Consider the following 15,885-nt stretch of genomic DNA (forward strand, 5'->3'; position numbering starts at 1 on the left):
AAAAGGGAAGTCACCAAAATGCAAAACCTGTCACCAGATGCCCGATTCCGTCCCAAATACCGGGCCGGCCTGCGTGAGCTGCTAAGTCGTTTCGCCGAAGGATTTTCAGGCACCACCCCCAGGTGTTTGTCAGTACAGAGATGGGGGAGGAGGGTGAGCTCACCCTAGAAACCGAACGGCAGATGGTGAGGGTGGGGGGTGGCCACGCGCGTCTGCGCTTTGGCTATAGTACAGACAGAGCCGCAGCGTGAGGGTTTGCACAGAGGGGTGGGAGAGAGGGTCAAACTGAAGACAGGTAAGAATTTCTTTGCCGGGGACGCAGAGCATTTCTGCACTCTCGAGAAGGCTCCCCGATGTGTCAAGGTTGCGCCTGGAGCCCGCGGGCATGGCTGGGGCTTTTTGGGATAAGCGCTACCCAAATCCAACCGCTGAGACTCAGCAGCCTAAACTCAGAGCCTTGGTGAGTGCTGCTTGCAGACACGCCGGCTTCACGGAAAGCCTCAGCCCAGCAGGTGTAAGGTGCAGTATCAGGTGCGCAAACTCATTCCTACCCTACCCCCCCGCCATTTCTTAACCTGGAAACGCGCCGCCTCCGTGCCGACGGTCGCAGGTCGCGCATGCTCCGTGCGGGGGGGGCGGGCCGCGTATCCCGCCGGAAGTGCTCTCTCCCAGGCTGCATTTCCTTCCTGTGCGAGGCCGGCTGAGGGCTTCTGCTCCCGCTGTTTCTGCCCCGGGGTGAGTAGCGGGTTCCCGCGGGCCTCGTGGGACCAGTGCAGGGTCCCGCTGAACTTCTTTAGGGAACAGCTCGGATCTGGGAAGCCCAGCCGGAAAGGTCACCTCCCCTCCTCCCTCGCCCCACCTCAGTGCCTCCCCTCCTCCCCCGCAGCGTCCCACAGCCCTTAGTTCCGAGAGGATTAACCTCCAAGGGCGTCCCGGGCCTCGCCTTGGCTTCCGGCCTGGCCTGGGCCCTTAGGTCTCCGTTGGCGCTGCCCCCCAAGACTTGTGCCAGTCCCGGTCACTGTGGGGGTTTGGGGTCGTCCCGGGAGACCTCAGAATCAGGCTCCTTGGTGGAGGCGGCTGAAATGAATCAGGTCTGACCGTCGCACGGCGCTGCTACCGCCTTATGCAAAAGCGATGGTGGTTCTTCAGGGCTGGGCACGCTTTCGCGGAGGATGAGGATGTTAATAATAACCTGCCCTCTGTGTGAAGGTCGGCAGGCCTTCATTGTCATAGGCTGTCTTCGTAGGGCCTTGATGTCTTCGAAACTGGGACTCTTAGAGTTTAAGAAACCGTTTGTAAAGCACTGCAGCGAACGAGGAGAGAAATAACTACAGTAGGAACGCAGTACTTGTCAATAAATTGATTATAGGGCGAGCTAGTACGATTTCAAAGTTTTCCACCCTGAATTGGAGAACTCCTTAAAATGAAACTATCTGATATACCTGCCTGACAAATAACTCTTAAATTGCAGTATGCTGCGACATTTTAGTTGCCCGTAACAGTCTTTTTTTACTTATTCATGTTGTTGAACCTAAGGCTTACACAAGATTGAGATACACGTTCTCCTGTTGTAGGCCCATACACCTTTTATTGTCTATTCGGTTGTAATGGTCTTGTTACTGTAGCGACCTTACATGGCAGGTATATCGATGCCACATGAGTGACAAATGAGTGGACGATCAAGTTTAGTACAGTTACAATCTGCGGAACAAGAAGTTTCAGTTTCAGTTCAGAATTTTGAAGTTATTTAAAAAGATGGACTACCCTTTTAGAAGTGGCCACAGTAAGTTTTTACTGTACTACCGTTAATTTCAGAATTGGAGAATAGAGAAACCGGAGTTTTGTGTCTCGGCATCTTTCATAGGATTTTTATAGAATTTATAATCTCGATGACTTTGGGATGTGCTGATAACAGCCCTAATTTGCTCAGCTAGTTCACTAATTATCCAGTAGGTGGCAGCTTTATCACTATCAACTCTAAATAAATGAAAATGTTTTACTGGAATGCCACTACCTTTCCCAAATTGAGTTAATAAAACCCTCATCTTGTCTAAATTAGACTATTTCCATTTATGCATGTGCCCCATTATGATGATGCCACACATTCTAACTGCATTTTCAACTTTACCCTGCGGAATAAAGACAAGAAAAGTCAGATTTCCGTTTCCTACGAGAAGTAAAATATTGTTTAATCCACTTTTTGGTGTCCATGCTGATGGAAGAAAACACACTTTGATTTGTTATATGAGAGATTTTAGTTAGGTAGCTTCTCCTTTCTGGCTTCTTTTTTTCCCTTTGTAGTTAATATAACTGGGCAGTAATTGTAACTTAGTCATTATTGCACGTTCAGTATGTACATTAGTAGGTGTGATATATGGATATTCAATAAGTGCTTGTGGAATGAATTAAATTATTTAACATCCCTAGGCCATAGTTTCTTCATCCAAAATGGAGATTTTCAATTACTTAGTTAAGTTTAAATTAAATAACATAATTATTATGAAGTGAGTGGTTCCTAGTAGTAGAGAAGTGGGGAACCTTGACTTTTGGAAATCTTCAGAAGTCTGGCAGTGACTCTTGGAATGATTGAATGGGAGGTTTTTCTTCGGTTGCAATTTGTCTGTTGAATAGATGCCTTTTGAATAGCCTCTGTTTTGTGTGATAATTATGAGGATTCAAAATCTAGTTGAATCGAGCTCAGTAATGATTAAAAACAAGACATTTCTTAAGATAGTGTAATAGGGCCAAATGAATAACAGAGAGGATTCATGTGATCTGAAAGGCTTTGTGGGTTCTTGATGTTTGGAATAGTATTTTACTAATCCTAAATGAGTGGGTGGAAATGACCCAACTAGAGTAGCCCTCAAATAATACTGAAGGGAAAATACAGGTGGCATCTTCAGATGCTAGTGGCTCTAGCTATTGAGAGTTTCTTTGAGTAGTGTATGAGGTAAAATACTTAAAATTGACTCTGAAGCTAGGTTAGAATAGTTTTGAATGCTTGGGAATCCTGTAAAGAGAAAGTGTGAGTCTTGATAAGGGAGAAGGAATATATAGTATTAAATGGAGGGGAGGGGTAGAAGGAATTTAAACATTATTAAAGCTATTCTGGAGGGAGAGAGGTGAAGAGGATCTTTAGTAGTAGTGAGAAGAGAAACAGTAATTTTAGAGCTAACAGGACTGTGGATATTATTCTATATAGTACCTAATTTTTACCTTTTGCTGATGCTAATGTACAAATTGTGTCTTATTCGTTGTCATGTGAATGCAAATTATATATTCTCTTTGGAGGGCAGGTCCCTTGTAGTACAGGCTTCCCCCGCTAGGTAAGTGTTCTAGGAACCCATTGGCATTCAGTGTACCACCTAGTGTTGTGAGAGGCAGTGTTTGGCTTCAGTGAAGTTTTCTTGGGAATTCTTTCCGGTTTTCATGATGGGTTATTTACAAGTGTACCTGCTCACAATGTGCTGAGTGTTAGTAGTTTTTGACCAAAAAATGCCTTGGCCCCTGTGCACTACTCTTCCTGTTCACTCGATCTTGCTCCAAACAACTTGCAGATGAAAAAAGTCCTCAAAGGGAAACATTTTGACAATGTGGAAGAGGTGAAACAAAAAACAGCAGTGCATTAAAAGGCCTCAAAATTGGCTAGTTCAAAAACTTTTGAGCAGTAGAAAAAGTGTCTTGATAGGCGAATTGCATCAAACGGAGAGTACTTTGAAAGTGACTGAGGTATAAACATGTAAGAGTAAATACGTAATTTTTATAACTAAATTCTGGGTTTTTTTGTGTCCCCACTTGTATATTCCATAGCACTCAGCACACTACTGTGCTGACAGTATAATTGCATTATTTGAAGCTGTGTTCCTATTTCCCAAAATGTCATGGTCACGTCATTCCTAACAAGCTTATTCTTCTGGGTAGTTACTGCCTTTGACAAGGGAGTGCCTGTAAACCTAGGTTTGATTAATGTAGTTGCTCAGGGATACATGTAAAAGTAGGCATATCACCTCCTTTTTTTCTCTATAAGTTGGGTGAGTACTGTATTCTTTTTTTAAACAATTAATTTATTTCAAGATGTGGGGTACAATTCAGGGTTAGGTGTACAAACATTGATCATGCAGGTACTCTTGTTGATGAGGTATGCCCCTCCCTCCCCTAGCAGTTTCCCTCAGCTGCCAGTCCCACCCTCCCCAACCCCCAGTACTGTATTCTTGTGATAGTTTTCTTGGTTCAAAATTTTTGAAAGTTCTGTTGCTTCATACTTAGCTAGGTTGTCGGGAGCAGTAGGGGGTTTCAAAAAACTTAATGTCACTTATAAATTGGGAAAATGGCATGCTTAGGCTTAAGCAGGCCTTAAAAACCTTTAAAAGTAGGTGTGAGGAAAAAGTGTCAGTTCACAGTGTGAATTTCACTTTCGAAAGTTATCTGGTATATGTTACATTTAATAGAAGTCCTTACCATCATATTAGTAAAGCATTGTTAGGTTGCCTTTCTTCAGTTGGATTAGTGTAATAGTCAATCCCTGTCTAGATTCTTTGGCATAGTTACTTATAAGTTGTTTGAAAGAGTAAATACCTTAAGATATTTATTGTATTTTTCAAATGGAATTATTCATTCTACGACTAATTAAACCTCGGTTTCTAAGCTACTTCAGAGGAGCTTGAACCCTTTGCACTTGGATATCCCCTCTGAGGGGACGTCGTAAATCTAGCAAACCACTCAGATGTCACCTCTTGGAATATAAAGAGATTGCTGGTGATTATACAGGATAAACTTATGCTAGTGCAAATTTTTCAAAAATGTATGTTTCCTTGAAGTTTTCCATTGAAATTGTTCAAAAAAGCAAATAAAAAGATGGAATATATACTGAGATAATACGTTTAAAAAAATCAGCGGACTTTATCTAGAAAGAGAATGTCCTTCCACATCATTTTTGAACAACAGACTGGACAATAAATGATATATTGTTAATGTGGGAGGAAGAAAATGAGACTGCAGTGTCTACTGGAAAAGAAAAAACCAGGTGGAAGATGGTAAACAAATTACTATGCACAACATGTGTCTGTCAGTGAACCTGCGATGTATGTTGGTGACTGTTTCACATGTTACCACAGGTTAGAGAAATATAAGATACACAATTTTGATTTCTTTCGTCATAAATATGTTCCTCAATGTCCAAAATTCCAGTATAAGTCAAATCATTCCAATAAAATAATTGATTCCAAAGCTATACTATTTAATATGAAGTGATTCATTTTTCACTATTTTGTAAAAAAAAAGTGTGGTTGAGTTGCTGGTAGGTGATCCACGAGATGTCTCCGTGTACAAAGGGTTAAATATATCTGTTTACCTAACATTTAAAAGTCTGTTTCTTCTTAACATAAAACACATTTTTTAAGGTGCGTAATGTTTGAATTTGACTAGAAATTAGTTTTCTTGCTTAGTTTAAGCTACTTTACTTGTCTCCCATTTTAATAGTTACTACCTGTTGACATTTCTGTTTGTTTTTTAAGGTTAACAATCAAGATGGTACATGCAGAAGCCTTTTCTCGTCCCTTGAGTCGGAATGAAGTTGTTGGCTTAATTTTCCGTTTGACAATATTTGGTGCAGTAACGTACTTTACCATCAAATGGATGGTAGATGCAATTGATCCAACCAGAAAGCAAAAAGTAGAAGCTCAGAAACAGGTATGATTGAAATGTTTGAAGATCATTTTTCTTGTGGCTAGCAAATATTTTTTCCTAAAACTTAAGAGTATAGTTGAATTATAGATTAATGAGAAATTCTATAAGACCCACATGAAAATGTGGTGATACACATATTTAGTTTCATTATTCCTGAAAAAAGTATTAGTTTATCAAGTCATTTTTTACTGTATAAGCAACTTATCAGAAGAACAGAAATGATTAATAAAAATACAGTATTGTGAACATCCTCACTAGAATATTTTTGTCAGCTTTTAAATGCAGGAATCTAAGTAAAAATTTTTCCACAGACTAAACAAAAATATTTATCTTCAATAATAGGCATTTTGCTTTGTATGACATTTGAAATGTGGTTAATACTGACAAGATATCATTGTTAGACTAATGAACTATACTAAAATCTAATTAAGAAATCGCTTTAAAAGGTAATTGATTGTTAATATAAGTTGTAGTTTTTAATTTTTCAGCTGATACCTTTTGTGATCATTTATTAGGATGGTGTATTTGGTTTTTGTTCGTCCTCAAAAAAATAAAATCCTTAAAGAAGGACTGTTGCAAATTTTTGTTAGTTTGCTGGTTTCTCTTGTCTGGCTTCTTTTTTTTTCTTTATAATTAATATAATGACGGAATAAGATACGTCTAATTGAATATCTTATACTAACTTACAATTTATCTTAAAATAACTGAATAAGATATTCATGAATTTTTAGATTTGTCCTGTGAGTTTTGACTCTGATTTAGTCAATAAACATTTATGGAGTTCCTAGCAAATGCTTAGTACAAAGGAAAAAGGATGAATAAATATTGTTCTTCCAAAATGTTGTTGGTTAATGTGGAAAATAAGGATGTAAATAGATGTCTGCTTTAAGGTGTTATACATAGCTCTTAAACCAGTAAAAAGTGGCAGTGAGTATATTCACTTTCAAATATATGTACTAGCCCCTCAAGCCCACCTTCTCTGGGGCTCGGCTGGCCAACCCATTGAGCTGACACTCTCAAGGCCCAGGCTGACCTGAAAAGTCTGTATCACTCCCTCATATGGGGGATTGCTGGGGTTCGATACTAAACCTTGCAGAACTATTTGACTTTCGAGTGTAAATAAACTTTAATAAAAAGATAAAGTCTGCCAGGCTTGGTGGCTCAGCCTGTAATCCCGCGCTTTGGGAGGCTGAGGTGAGTGGATTGCCTGAGCCTGTGGGTTCGAGACCCGCCTGGGCAACTTGGCGAGACCTCATCTCTACAATAAATCAAAACATCTGCCAGGCGTGGTAGTGCGTGCCTGTAGTTCCGGCTACTTGGAAGGCTGAGGCGGAAGGATCGCCGGAGCCCAGCAGGTCGAGGCTGCAGTGGCTGGGAGTGGCTACTGCACTCCAGTCTGGGTGACAGAATGAGACTCCAACTCAAAAAAAAACAAACAACAACAACAATATATATATATATTTGAGTGGATGGGTGAGATACAAAGCAATGTTTAAAGGATAATTAGTCTAATAGTAGTATATAGAAGGGATAGGACTCAGAAGAGACTAGAAGCAAGATCTGTTGGTTGTAAACTGTAACAATCCTGGCAAAGACCTAGAATAAGGAAGTGACAAAACAAATCGGAATGAGTGAAATAGACTCCAAAGAATGAAGGCAGGAAGTTGTGATGATGTGGAAAAAGAAAAAGGGCATCTTACAAGTAAAGATTTGTCTGGATTCCTCAAAGACTCATATCTTTTGTAGAGGTTTGGAAACTAGTAGATAGGGGAAGTTTATGGAAATATGCCATTTGAGTTTGTGCTGGTAGTGGGAATTTAGGGGGAAATTTCCATATATCAATTGAAGATATAGGTCTGAATCTCAGAGAAATGGTCAAGTCCTAGAGGTATGTTTCCTTATCAGATGACCATAAGTAGTTGGAGTCATTAGAGCAGTGAGCCTCACTCCCAAACCACTACTTCATCTTTCCTCTGTAACACCATCAAGACTTACACATTCAAATATTGAGAGCTCCTAATGTAATTGTCACTATGATAAATGCATATGACTGTGTTGAGAGTGATGAGTTCTCCAAAGGAGATGTTGTAAAGCAACATAAACAGTAAGCTGAAAAGTAAGCCTTGGTACATTCCCTTCATTTAGGGGGTGGAAAGATGACGTGAAGCCAGTGGAGAATGAATAGGTCAGCATGGATAACAGAGTACCGGGACTGACTCTACTGCTGAAAACAACTAAACAAGCTTGATAATTTTTTTAAGTGTTCTTAAAAGATTCTTCAAGAAAGTAAGGAATGAAGGTAAAAAACTTAACAAGAATTCAGAAAGTTAGGGTGAGCTTGATGACCAGCTTTCACTTTGAAGCAATTTGCTGAATCTACTGAACTTTAGTGTCTGTTTTATGATTCAGAGCTACTTGGGATACAAAGTACAGGGCCAAGCCAAGGTAGGAAGTCTCATAGATGATACCCCTATAAATCTAGGTCCCCAAAAAACTATATACTCTGTAGCATTTCAACTAAAGACAAAGGTGTAATGTTTTAAAGAGGAATGGTTTAATTACAGAAATTTAAGCCATGTGCTAGGTGAGGTGACTCATCTAAAATGTAGATACAGAAGGTTTGAAAGTAAGAAGATGGAAGAAACATCACACAAATAACAAGAAGAAAGCTAGCTGGGCAAAAAGAAACTGTAAGGCAAAGATATTATTAAAGGAAATGAATTTTACTGTGTAATGGTGAAAGATTGAATTCACCAAAAATATAATATTTCTGTATTTGTGTGTACCTATTAAGGTAGACTCAAAATATATAAAGCAAAATATGATAGAGCTACAAGGAGAAATAGGCATCTCCCTCATCATGGTGAGATTTTTAACATATCCTTCAATAATTGATGGATCAAACAGATTTTTTAAAATTCAGCAAGGATTTAGAAGATTTAAAAAAATGAAAAGCTTTATCTAGTAGATGTTTACAGTATATTGTATTCAAATGCAGAGTACATATCTCAAGCACACATGTAAGATTTGTGAAAATAAACCAAATACTAGATTATAAAGCAAATCTCAAGTTTCATAGTACTGGTAGCATATTCTTGGTTATAGTATAGTAGATTAAAGATGACCATAAAAATCAAATAAGTTTGGAAAGTGAGAGATACTTCTTAATAATTCATGGGTAAAATAAACAGTGATAATGAAATGAATAGAAATAATAAAATAAATAATGAATAGGGAAAATCAATAAAATCAAAAATTGTGTTTTGAAAAGAATAATAAAATTGAGACTTGAAATCTCAATTTCAGACCAACCAAGAAAAAAATGGGATCACCAGTAATATTACTGAGGACAATAAAGGAGACCTAATGACAGATGCTGTAGACATTAAAAATAGGTACTATTAATAACTATAGTTGGCCGGGTGCAATGGCTCACCCCTGTAAAACTAGTGCTTTGGGAAGCCAAGGCAAGAGGATTGCTTGACCCCAGGAGTTCGAGACCAGCCTAGACAACATAACGACCTCGTCTCTAAATCAAAATAAAACATTAGCCGGGCGTGATGGCATATGCTTGTAGTTCCAGCTGCTAGGTGAGACTGAGGTACAAGGATGCCTAAGCTCCAGAGGGCAAGGCTTCAGTGAGGCATGATTGTGCCACTGTCTCCAGCCTGGGCAACATAGTGAGACCCTAACTCAAAAATAAATAAATAAAAAATGCTATAGTTGACCCTTGAACAACATATTTGAACTGCACAGGTCCACGCATACACAGATTCTTTTCAGTAAGAGTTATACTTGTCCTTCCTGCCACGCTTTCCACTTCCACCTCTTTCACCTCTGCTTCTGAGACAATAAGACCAACCCCTCCTCTTCCTCCTCCTCTGTGTACTCAATATGAAGACAGTAAGTTGAAGACTTTTGTGACGATTCAATTTTAGTTAATAGTACATTTTCTCTAAGATTTTCTTAAATTTTTTTTTTGGTGTATTATAAGCATACAGCACGTACTACATATAACATACAAAATAGGTGTTATTGGCTACGTTATTGGCTTCTGGACAACGGAGGCTATTAATTAAGTTTTTTGGAAGTCAGAAGTTCTTGGATTTTCGACTGAGTGTGTTCAGGGCCCCTAATCCCGCTATTTTTTAAGGGTCAACTGTCAATAAGTTTGAAAACTTAAGATAATGGACAGAGTCTTAGAAAAACATGAATTACCAAAACTGGTTTAAAAAGAAATAGAATACATGAATAGTTTGTCCCATAACTATTGGAGATATTTTTTAATAACGAAAACTCCAGTCCCATAGGACTTCACAAGCAAGTTCTACCAACATTTAAGGAAAACTGTAATCATAACAAATTTATACAAACTCTTCTAGAGCATAGAAAAAGAGGAAACACTCACCAAATCTTTTTATGAGGCTAGTATAACCACAATTACAAAGTCTATAGTAGCCAGTAGTCTCTTATTTCACTTCTAAACAGATACAAAAATCTTTTTTTTTTTTGAGTCGGAGTCTCACTCTGTTGCCCAGACTGGAGTGCAGGGGCCGCTCCCGGCCACCGCAGCCTCGACGTGCTGGGCTCCGGCGGTCCTTCTGCCTCAGCCTTCCAAGTAGCCGGAATTACAGGCATGCGCTACCACGCCCGGCTGATTTTTTGATTTATTGTAGAGATGAGGTCTCGCTGTCCAGGCGGGTCTCCAACCCGCAGGCTCAGGCAATCCACTCACCTCAGCCTCCCAAAGGCGCGGGATTACAGGCTGAGCCACCGAGCCCAGCATGATACAAAAATCTTAAATAAAATATCAGCAAGTTGAATTCAGTAATGTATGAAAAATGTCATATGACCATTTGGATTTATCCCAGGAGTTTGACTGGCTTCATTTGAGAGGGGAGAAAAAAAATCAATGTAATTTGCAAACTAACACTAACAGATTAAAAACTGTATGATTAATATCAATTCATGAAGATGAGGTCTTTGTTAAAATTAAACATTCATTCATAATTTGTTGAAAAGCTCTTAGTAAAATAAGAACAGAAGATAATGTCATTAACTTGATAAAATGAGCTACTACAGGAAACATACTTTATGGTGAAAAATTGAAAACATTTCCTTTATGATTAGGAACACATCAAGGAAGCCTGTTGTTATCAATTCTGCTTAACATTTTATTGAGCTATTAGCCAATTCTTAAGTCAAGAAAGAAGATAAAAGAAAGATTGGAAAAGAAGAAACAAAACAGTCATTCACAAATATTATGATTATCTGCATAGAAAATCAAATAATTCTACAGATAAACTATCAGGATTAATGAGAGTTTAATAGGGTTGCTGGATACAAAATCAGTATATAAAAACTGTTTCGTATACCTGCCACTTTTGAAAATGTAATTTTAAAAAAGAAGCTGTTGATAGTAGCATCAAAAATACAAAACAAGTGACAAATGTAAGATGCACAACATATGAATAGGGAAAATTATACAACTGTTAAAGACTTAAGGTAAATGTAACACTAGTTTAAAAAACACTGGCAAGTTGTTTTGTTGTATTTTTTTCTAAAATTTATATGGCAGAAAAAAGTCTATAAATAGAGAAGACACTTGAAAAGCAAAGGTTTATTTCTCTGTGCTTTGGGTTTTCCTATCTATAAAATAATAATCATAATAGCACCTACCTTGTTGGGTTGCTATTGGAATTAAATGTATATTATAAAGTACTTATAATAGTGCTATATGAGTATTTTTCTCATGTTTTTATAACTTAAAAGATTTGTACTAAGCGTATATAAATAATGCATATGACTCAGTAAGAAAAAAGATCCAAAAGAAAAATGGTCAAACAACTTTAGCATCTTAAAAAAAGAAGACTCTCTAATGGTCAGTAAACATGAAACGATGCACAGCCTTTAGGACAGAGAGCTTTTCTTATATTATTTTCTTTGGAATTGCCCCTAGCTCAAAATAATCCTTATCTCAAATTGGCATATTTTGGGGTAGCAAATTATGATCTCCTTCACATGCTGGAGCATAATATTTAGCAGAAAAAAGCAGATGAATTACAGCTGCTTAACCACATGGTTGACTCGAAGAAACACAATGTTGAGGTGGGTACAGTGTCTCTTGCCTGAAATCCTTAGGCAAGGAGAATCACTTGAAGCCAGGCATTCAAGACCAACCTGGGCAAAACGGTAAGACCCATCTCTACCAAAAAAAAAAAGACTTGGCGTGATTACTTGTACCTGTAGTCCCAACTGCTCAGAAAGCTGAAATGGGATGATCCCTGGAGCTCAGGAGTCAAGGCTGTTGTGAGCCCTGATTATGCCACTGCATTCCAGCCTGGGCACGAAAGCTAGGCCCCAAATAAAAATTAAAAAAAAAAAGAAAGAAATGCGATAATATGATGTCGAATGAGAAGAAAAAGTCACAGAAGATTACATAAAGTGAGGTCTCATATATTTAAAGAAACATGTAAAATTAAACCTTAGAAAATCAAACATAAAAGGAGTGATTTAAATTTAGAGTTTTGACTACATCTGAGAGACAAGAGAAGATCTGTATTTGGAGAAGATCTTACAGAGGTACTTGTAAGATAATGACATTGTTTTTGCACTTAAACTTGGATGAGTATTGGTTATTGTGGTTCTTTATGCTTCATCTAAATATTCTAAAGATATCCTTTAATCTATGCAATAATTAATAAAAGCACTTTAAAGAGTAAAAAAAAAAAATAACAGGCATAGGAGTAAAACCAAGATAATGTACTGGTAATAGTCTTTTCCACCCGAATGCACCTGAAGTATTCAAAACACTGCAGATTCATAGCGGTTCACTGTGACAGTGATTCTCAACTGAAACATCCATGTTCTGGAAAGAAGTAATTAGAATTTGGAGAAGTTGGTGGATAGTAAATATAATTTTTAAAAGCCCCAGAAATGATTTGGCTATACCCCCTTTTCAGGTCTCTCTCACTGTCTGGGAAATCACTTGAATAAAGTCACCAAAGGAGCCAAAGGAGAAGTTTGCAAAAGATAACTGTTATGTTATATAGTGGTCAAGAAGAAAAGGAAGTCATGACTTATTTCTTTATGATATAAGAAAGCGATCAGTCAATTTAACGAAATCAGTAAGCTTGTAGAGAGTAATTTCCATTCAGTGGCAGCAGCAATAACAGTTTGCGGTAAAAGAACATCATCATTCAAGCTTTTGGAGAAAAGGGGAAAAGTTAGTGGAGCTCTAGGAGGAAGAGAAGCTACTTAAGAGGATGTGTAATGGATGGAGGTAGGTCCCAGAAGAACCAGGAGGGGTTGGGGAGGTATACATACAATAACATTTTAAGCTGGAGTTGTTTTGTATTCCATAACACAAAGACGAGAGATTGTGACTAAAAGTCAGTGGGAGTGGAAGAGGTTGGGAGCCTTCTGAGGTAAATGGTGACTAGTGTTTAATGAGAGTAAATCATAATGGATTATGCAACGTTAGAGGATGATTGAAGAAAGCAAGAGTTGATTGGGAACTCAATTGTTTTGTTTTTGTGCTTAAGCATTACTCAGCAGTTTGGCAGCAGATAGTGCATGGCAGTGCGAACCGGCATCGAAGATGGGCTAATCAATATAGTAAGAAGTGTCAGGAGTTTTGAATGAAATAATGACCCTGTGGTCCAGACCATTTAGGAAGTCAACTGATGTCAGATAAGGGATAATTTCATTGGAGAATAGAAAGAAATTAAGTGCACATGAAGAGCAAGAGCCAGGTATAAATGTGGGAAGAGTAGGGTATGACTTGTGTGGTCAGAGAGAGAGCACTAACTCTAGAAACTTAGATACTGAATTTACTAGGTTCCTGGAATCAGTGGTCCTCATGTGATTTTAAAGGCCATCAGTTTTGAGATGAAAGGTGAAAGATGACATTGCATTCAAATAAGAAACAGTATCCTGGAAGTAGTTTTATGTTAGATTAAATAGGATATTTGTAAATTTCTAGCCTGAACCCAGGGAAACCTTCAGCTTATGAGAGGTATTTATTAATGAAAGATTCAGTACACAGGGTTCTTCACACACTTGAAAGTTATATACTGTGACTGTAGCTATTTAACTTAACATCTCCCCATTTTTAGTCCTGTCATTACACTGTAGTTTTCAAAACTTTATTTCTGTTATTTTGAGAGAAATAATAGCTGAAATATTTTGTGAAAGGTGGTACATATACTGAAACCTTAAAAAAAATAACTTTTAGTTGCTGGGTATTTTTAAGAGTAGCCATCACAGAATGCCAGTTTGGAAGAGCTAACATTTGTTAGCTCAGAAAGCCACTGGGAGCTGCAGTGCAAGTAAAGTAACTTTTAAAGCTATGGTTTACTGGAGCTGAATCTTAGAAAACTGAGAAGCTAAAATAAATAAGAAAACTGAGATGGGAAGTCAGGAACAGTTAGCATTGTCTGGGTGAACAAGGGAGTAGATAGAAGTGATGGGGAAAGGAAAGCAATAGGAGAGGGAAACTAGAGGAGAAAAAATTCAGTGCATTATTGAGTTTTATCACTCACATAGTAGAAGAGCACCATAGTACAAGTCATCTTGCCCAAGAACTTTCAGAATACATACGATAAAATCAGAAAAAATGAAGTTATATTAATCCTAAAAGATAAGATTGCTGTCTCCAGGTGTCTAAAAAAAAGACGTTTACAAAGTTTTAATGCAGATTTGTGATAAACTATTATATCTAATATATAGTGATAATTCCCACTCAAATTCTTTGCTAGTTCTTGTTGAAATGCAGTTTTAAAAAGCTTTGTATCAGTGATTTCCTCTACCTACACTTAAATTGGAGCACTTCAGCTGTGACCTCAGTAAAAGAATCAGAGGTTGTCCTTGTTTCTGTCTTAAATTTAATTAATTCATTTCTGTTTTTTTCACTCCCGTTAATGACATATCTAACTTTGTACAATGATTCTTCCAAAACCATTTTTATGAATATTTTAGAAAATAAATGAAATTAGTGTTAGCTTATAGTATTTTCTGCTGCTCTCCTTCCCTTATTTCTTTCTTCCCCATTCCAGGCAAAAATATTAGTTTACTATTTCCTTCCCCTCTTGTTAATTAAAATAATAATAACAATTATAATACTTTAAATGGAGGAAAAATGAAATAGCATGAAAGAGTAAAAAAAAAATAGTATGAAAGGGTAGGAAATAGTATAAAACAGTTAAAAACATGAGTATACAGTGAAAAGTTGCCCTGCACTCAACATATTTTCGCTCCACAGACTGCACCAATTGGAGCGACTCACTTTAAATAATCAGCAAATCTTGGAGACTAGAAAATATAATTGTCATCAAGCTGCAAACAATAAAGGATATATAAATGCAGGCCATTTTTTAGAGGAGTCCAATCATAATTTAGTTTTTTGGTTAAAACATTTTAGAAATAGTGGCTAACTTGAAGGTTGCAAAACTGGGCAGTTGACAACTTGCTCCTGGGACACAGTTTGGTGTTAGTTAAGGTGTGTTTTTTGATGCTTTTTTCCCATTTATTTGTCAGCCATGTTCTGCTCTCCCAAATGAGGACTATTAGTGGAATCAGGGCTTTGCAATTAGACACATCAGGATTTGAGCTCTCATAATGCCACTTCCTAGCTGTTTAACTTTGGCAGTTCTTTTAATTTCTCTGACCTGTAAGTGCCTCATCTGAAAAATAAGTATAATAATATCTACTTCTCAGGTTAGTTTTAAGGGTGATTATCAAGTACCAGCACACTGCCAGCCATGTGGTAGGTGCTTAGTAAAACGTTAATTCCTTTTCCCTTTTCTGTCAGTGTCATATGATGAATACAGCTTGTAGGCATTGTTAATGTAGGACTGCTGTTGCAGAAGAGATCCTGCATAAACCCGACGACAATATGGCATTTTCTGTTTCTGTATAAGCTAAACAATTTCATTGGTCTTTTTTTTTTTTTTTTTTTTAGGAAAGTCCAGGTACAAATAAGGGCTATTGTTTAAGTCAAGAGACAATTGTGGCATAGAGTAAAATTTTTAGTGCAACTAGCTAAGAGGGGAAAAGGCAAGTTTCTCAACTCAGGCATTGTTGACATTTGGGGCCTGATAATTCTTTGGGTTGGGATTCAAGAGCTGTCTTATTCCTTGTAGAATGTTTAGCAGCATCCCTGCCTCTAATGACAAGATGCTCAGATCACGCTGCCCCTAA

General features: G+C 37.7%; 1 protein-coding gene across 3 annotated transcripts in view; it reads left to right on the forward strand.

Moving 5' to 3' along the window:
* The first annotated feature begins 380 nt into the window (after positions 1-380).
* Positions 381-15,885, forward strand: part of ATAD1 (ATPase family, AAA domain containing 1) — a 50,957-nt gene continuing 35,452 nt past the window's right edge. The window contains exons 1-2 of one of the 3 annotated variants that reach the window (XM_008071755.2): positions 381-460; positions 5,514-5,688. In XM_008071755.2, the coding sequence (XP_008069946.1) occupies positions 5,527-5,688 (162 nt within the window). In that variant the 5' untranslated portion in view covers positions 381-460; positions 5,514-5,526. Of the gene's footprint in view, positions 532-623; positions 736-5,513; positions 5,689-15,885 lie in introns of those variants that run through there. The other 2 variants (XM_008071756.2, XM_008071754.1) reach the window with 2 other exon arrangements.

Source organism: Carlito syrichta, unplaced genomic scaffold (assembly GCF_000164805.1).
Source record: "Carlito syrichta isolate Samal-C Ts95f unplaced genomic scaffold, Tarsius_syrichta-2.0.1 Scaffold314712, whole genome shotgun sequence".
Classification (NCBI taxonomy): domain Eukaryota; kingdom Metazoa; phylum Chordata; class Mammalia; order Primates; family Tarsiidae; genus Carlito; species Carlito syrichta.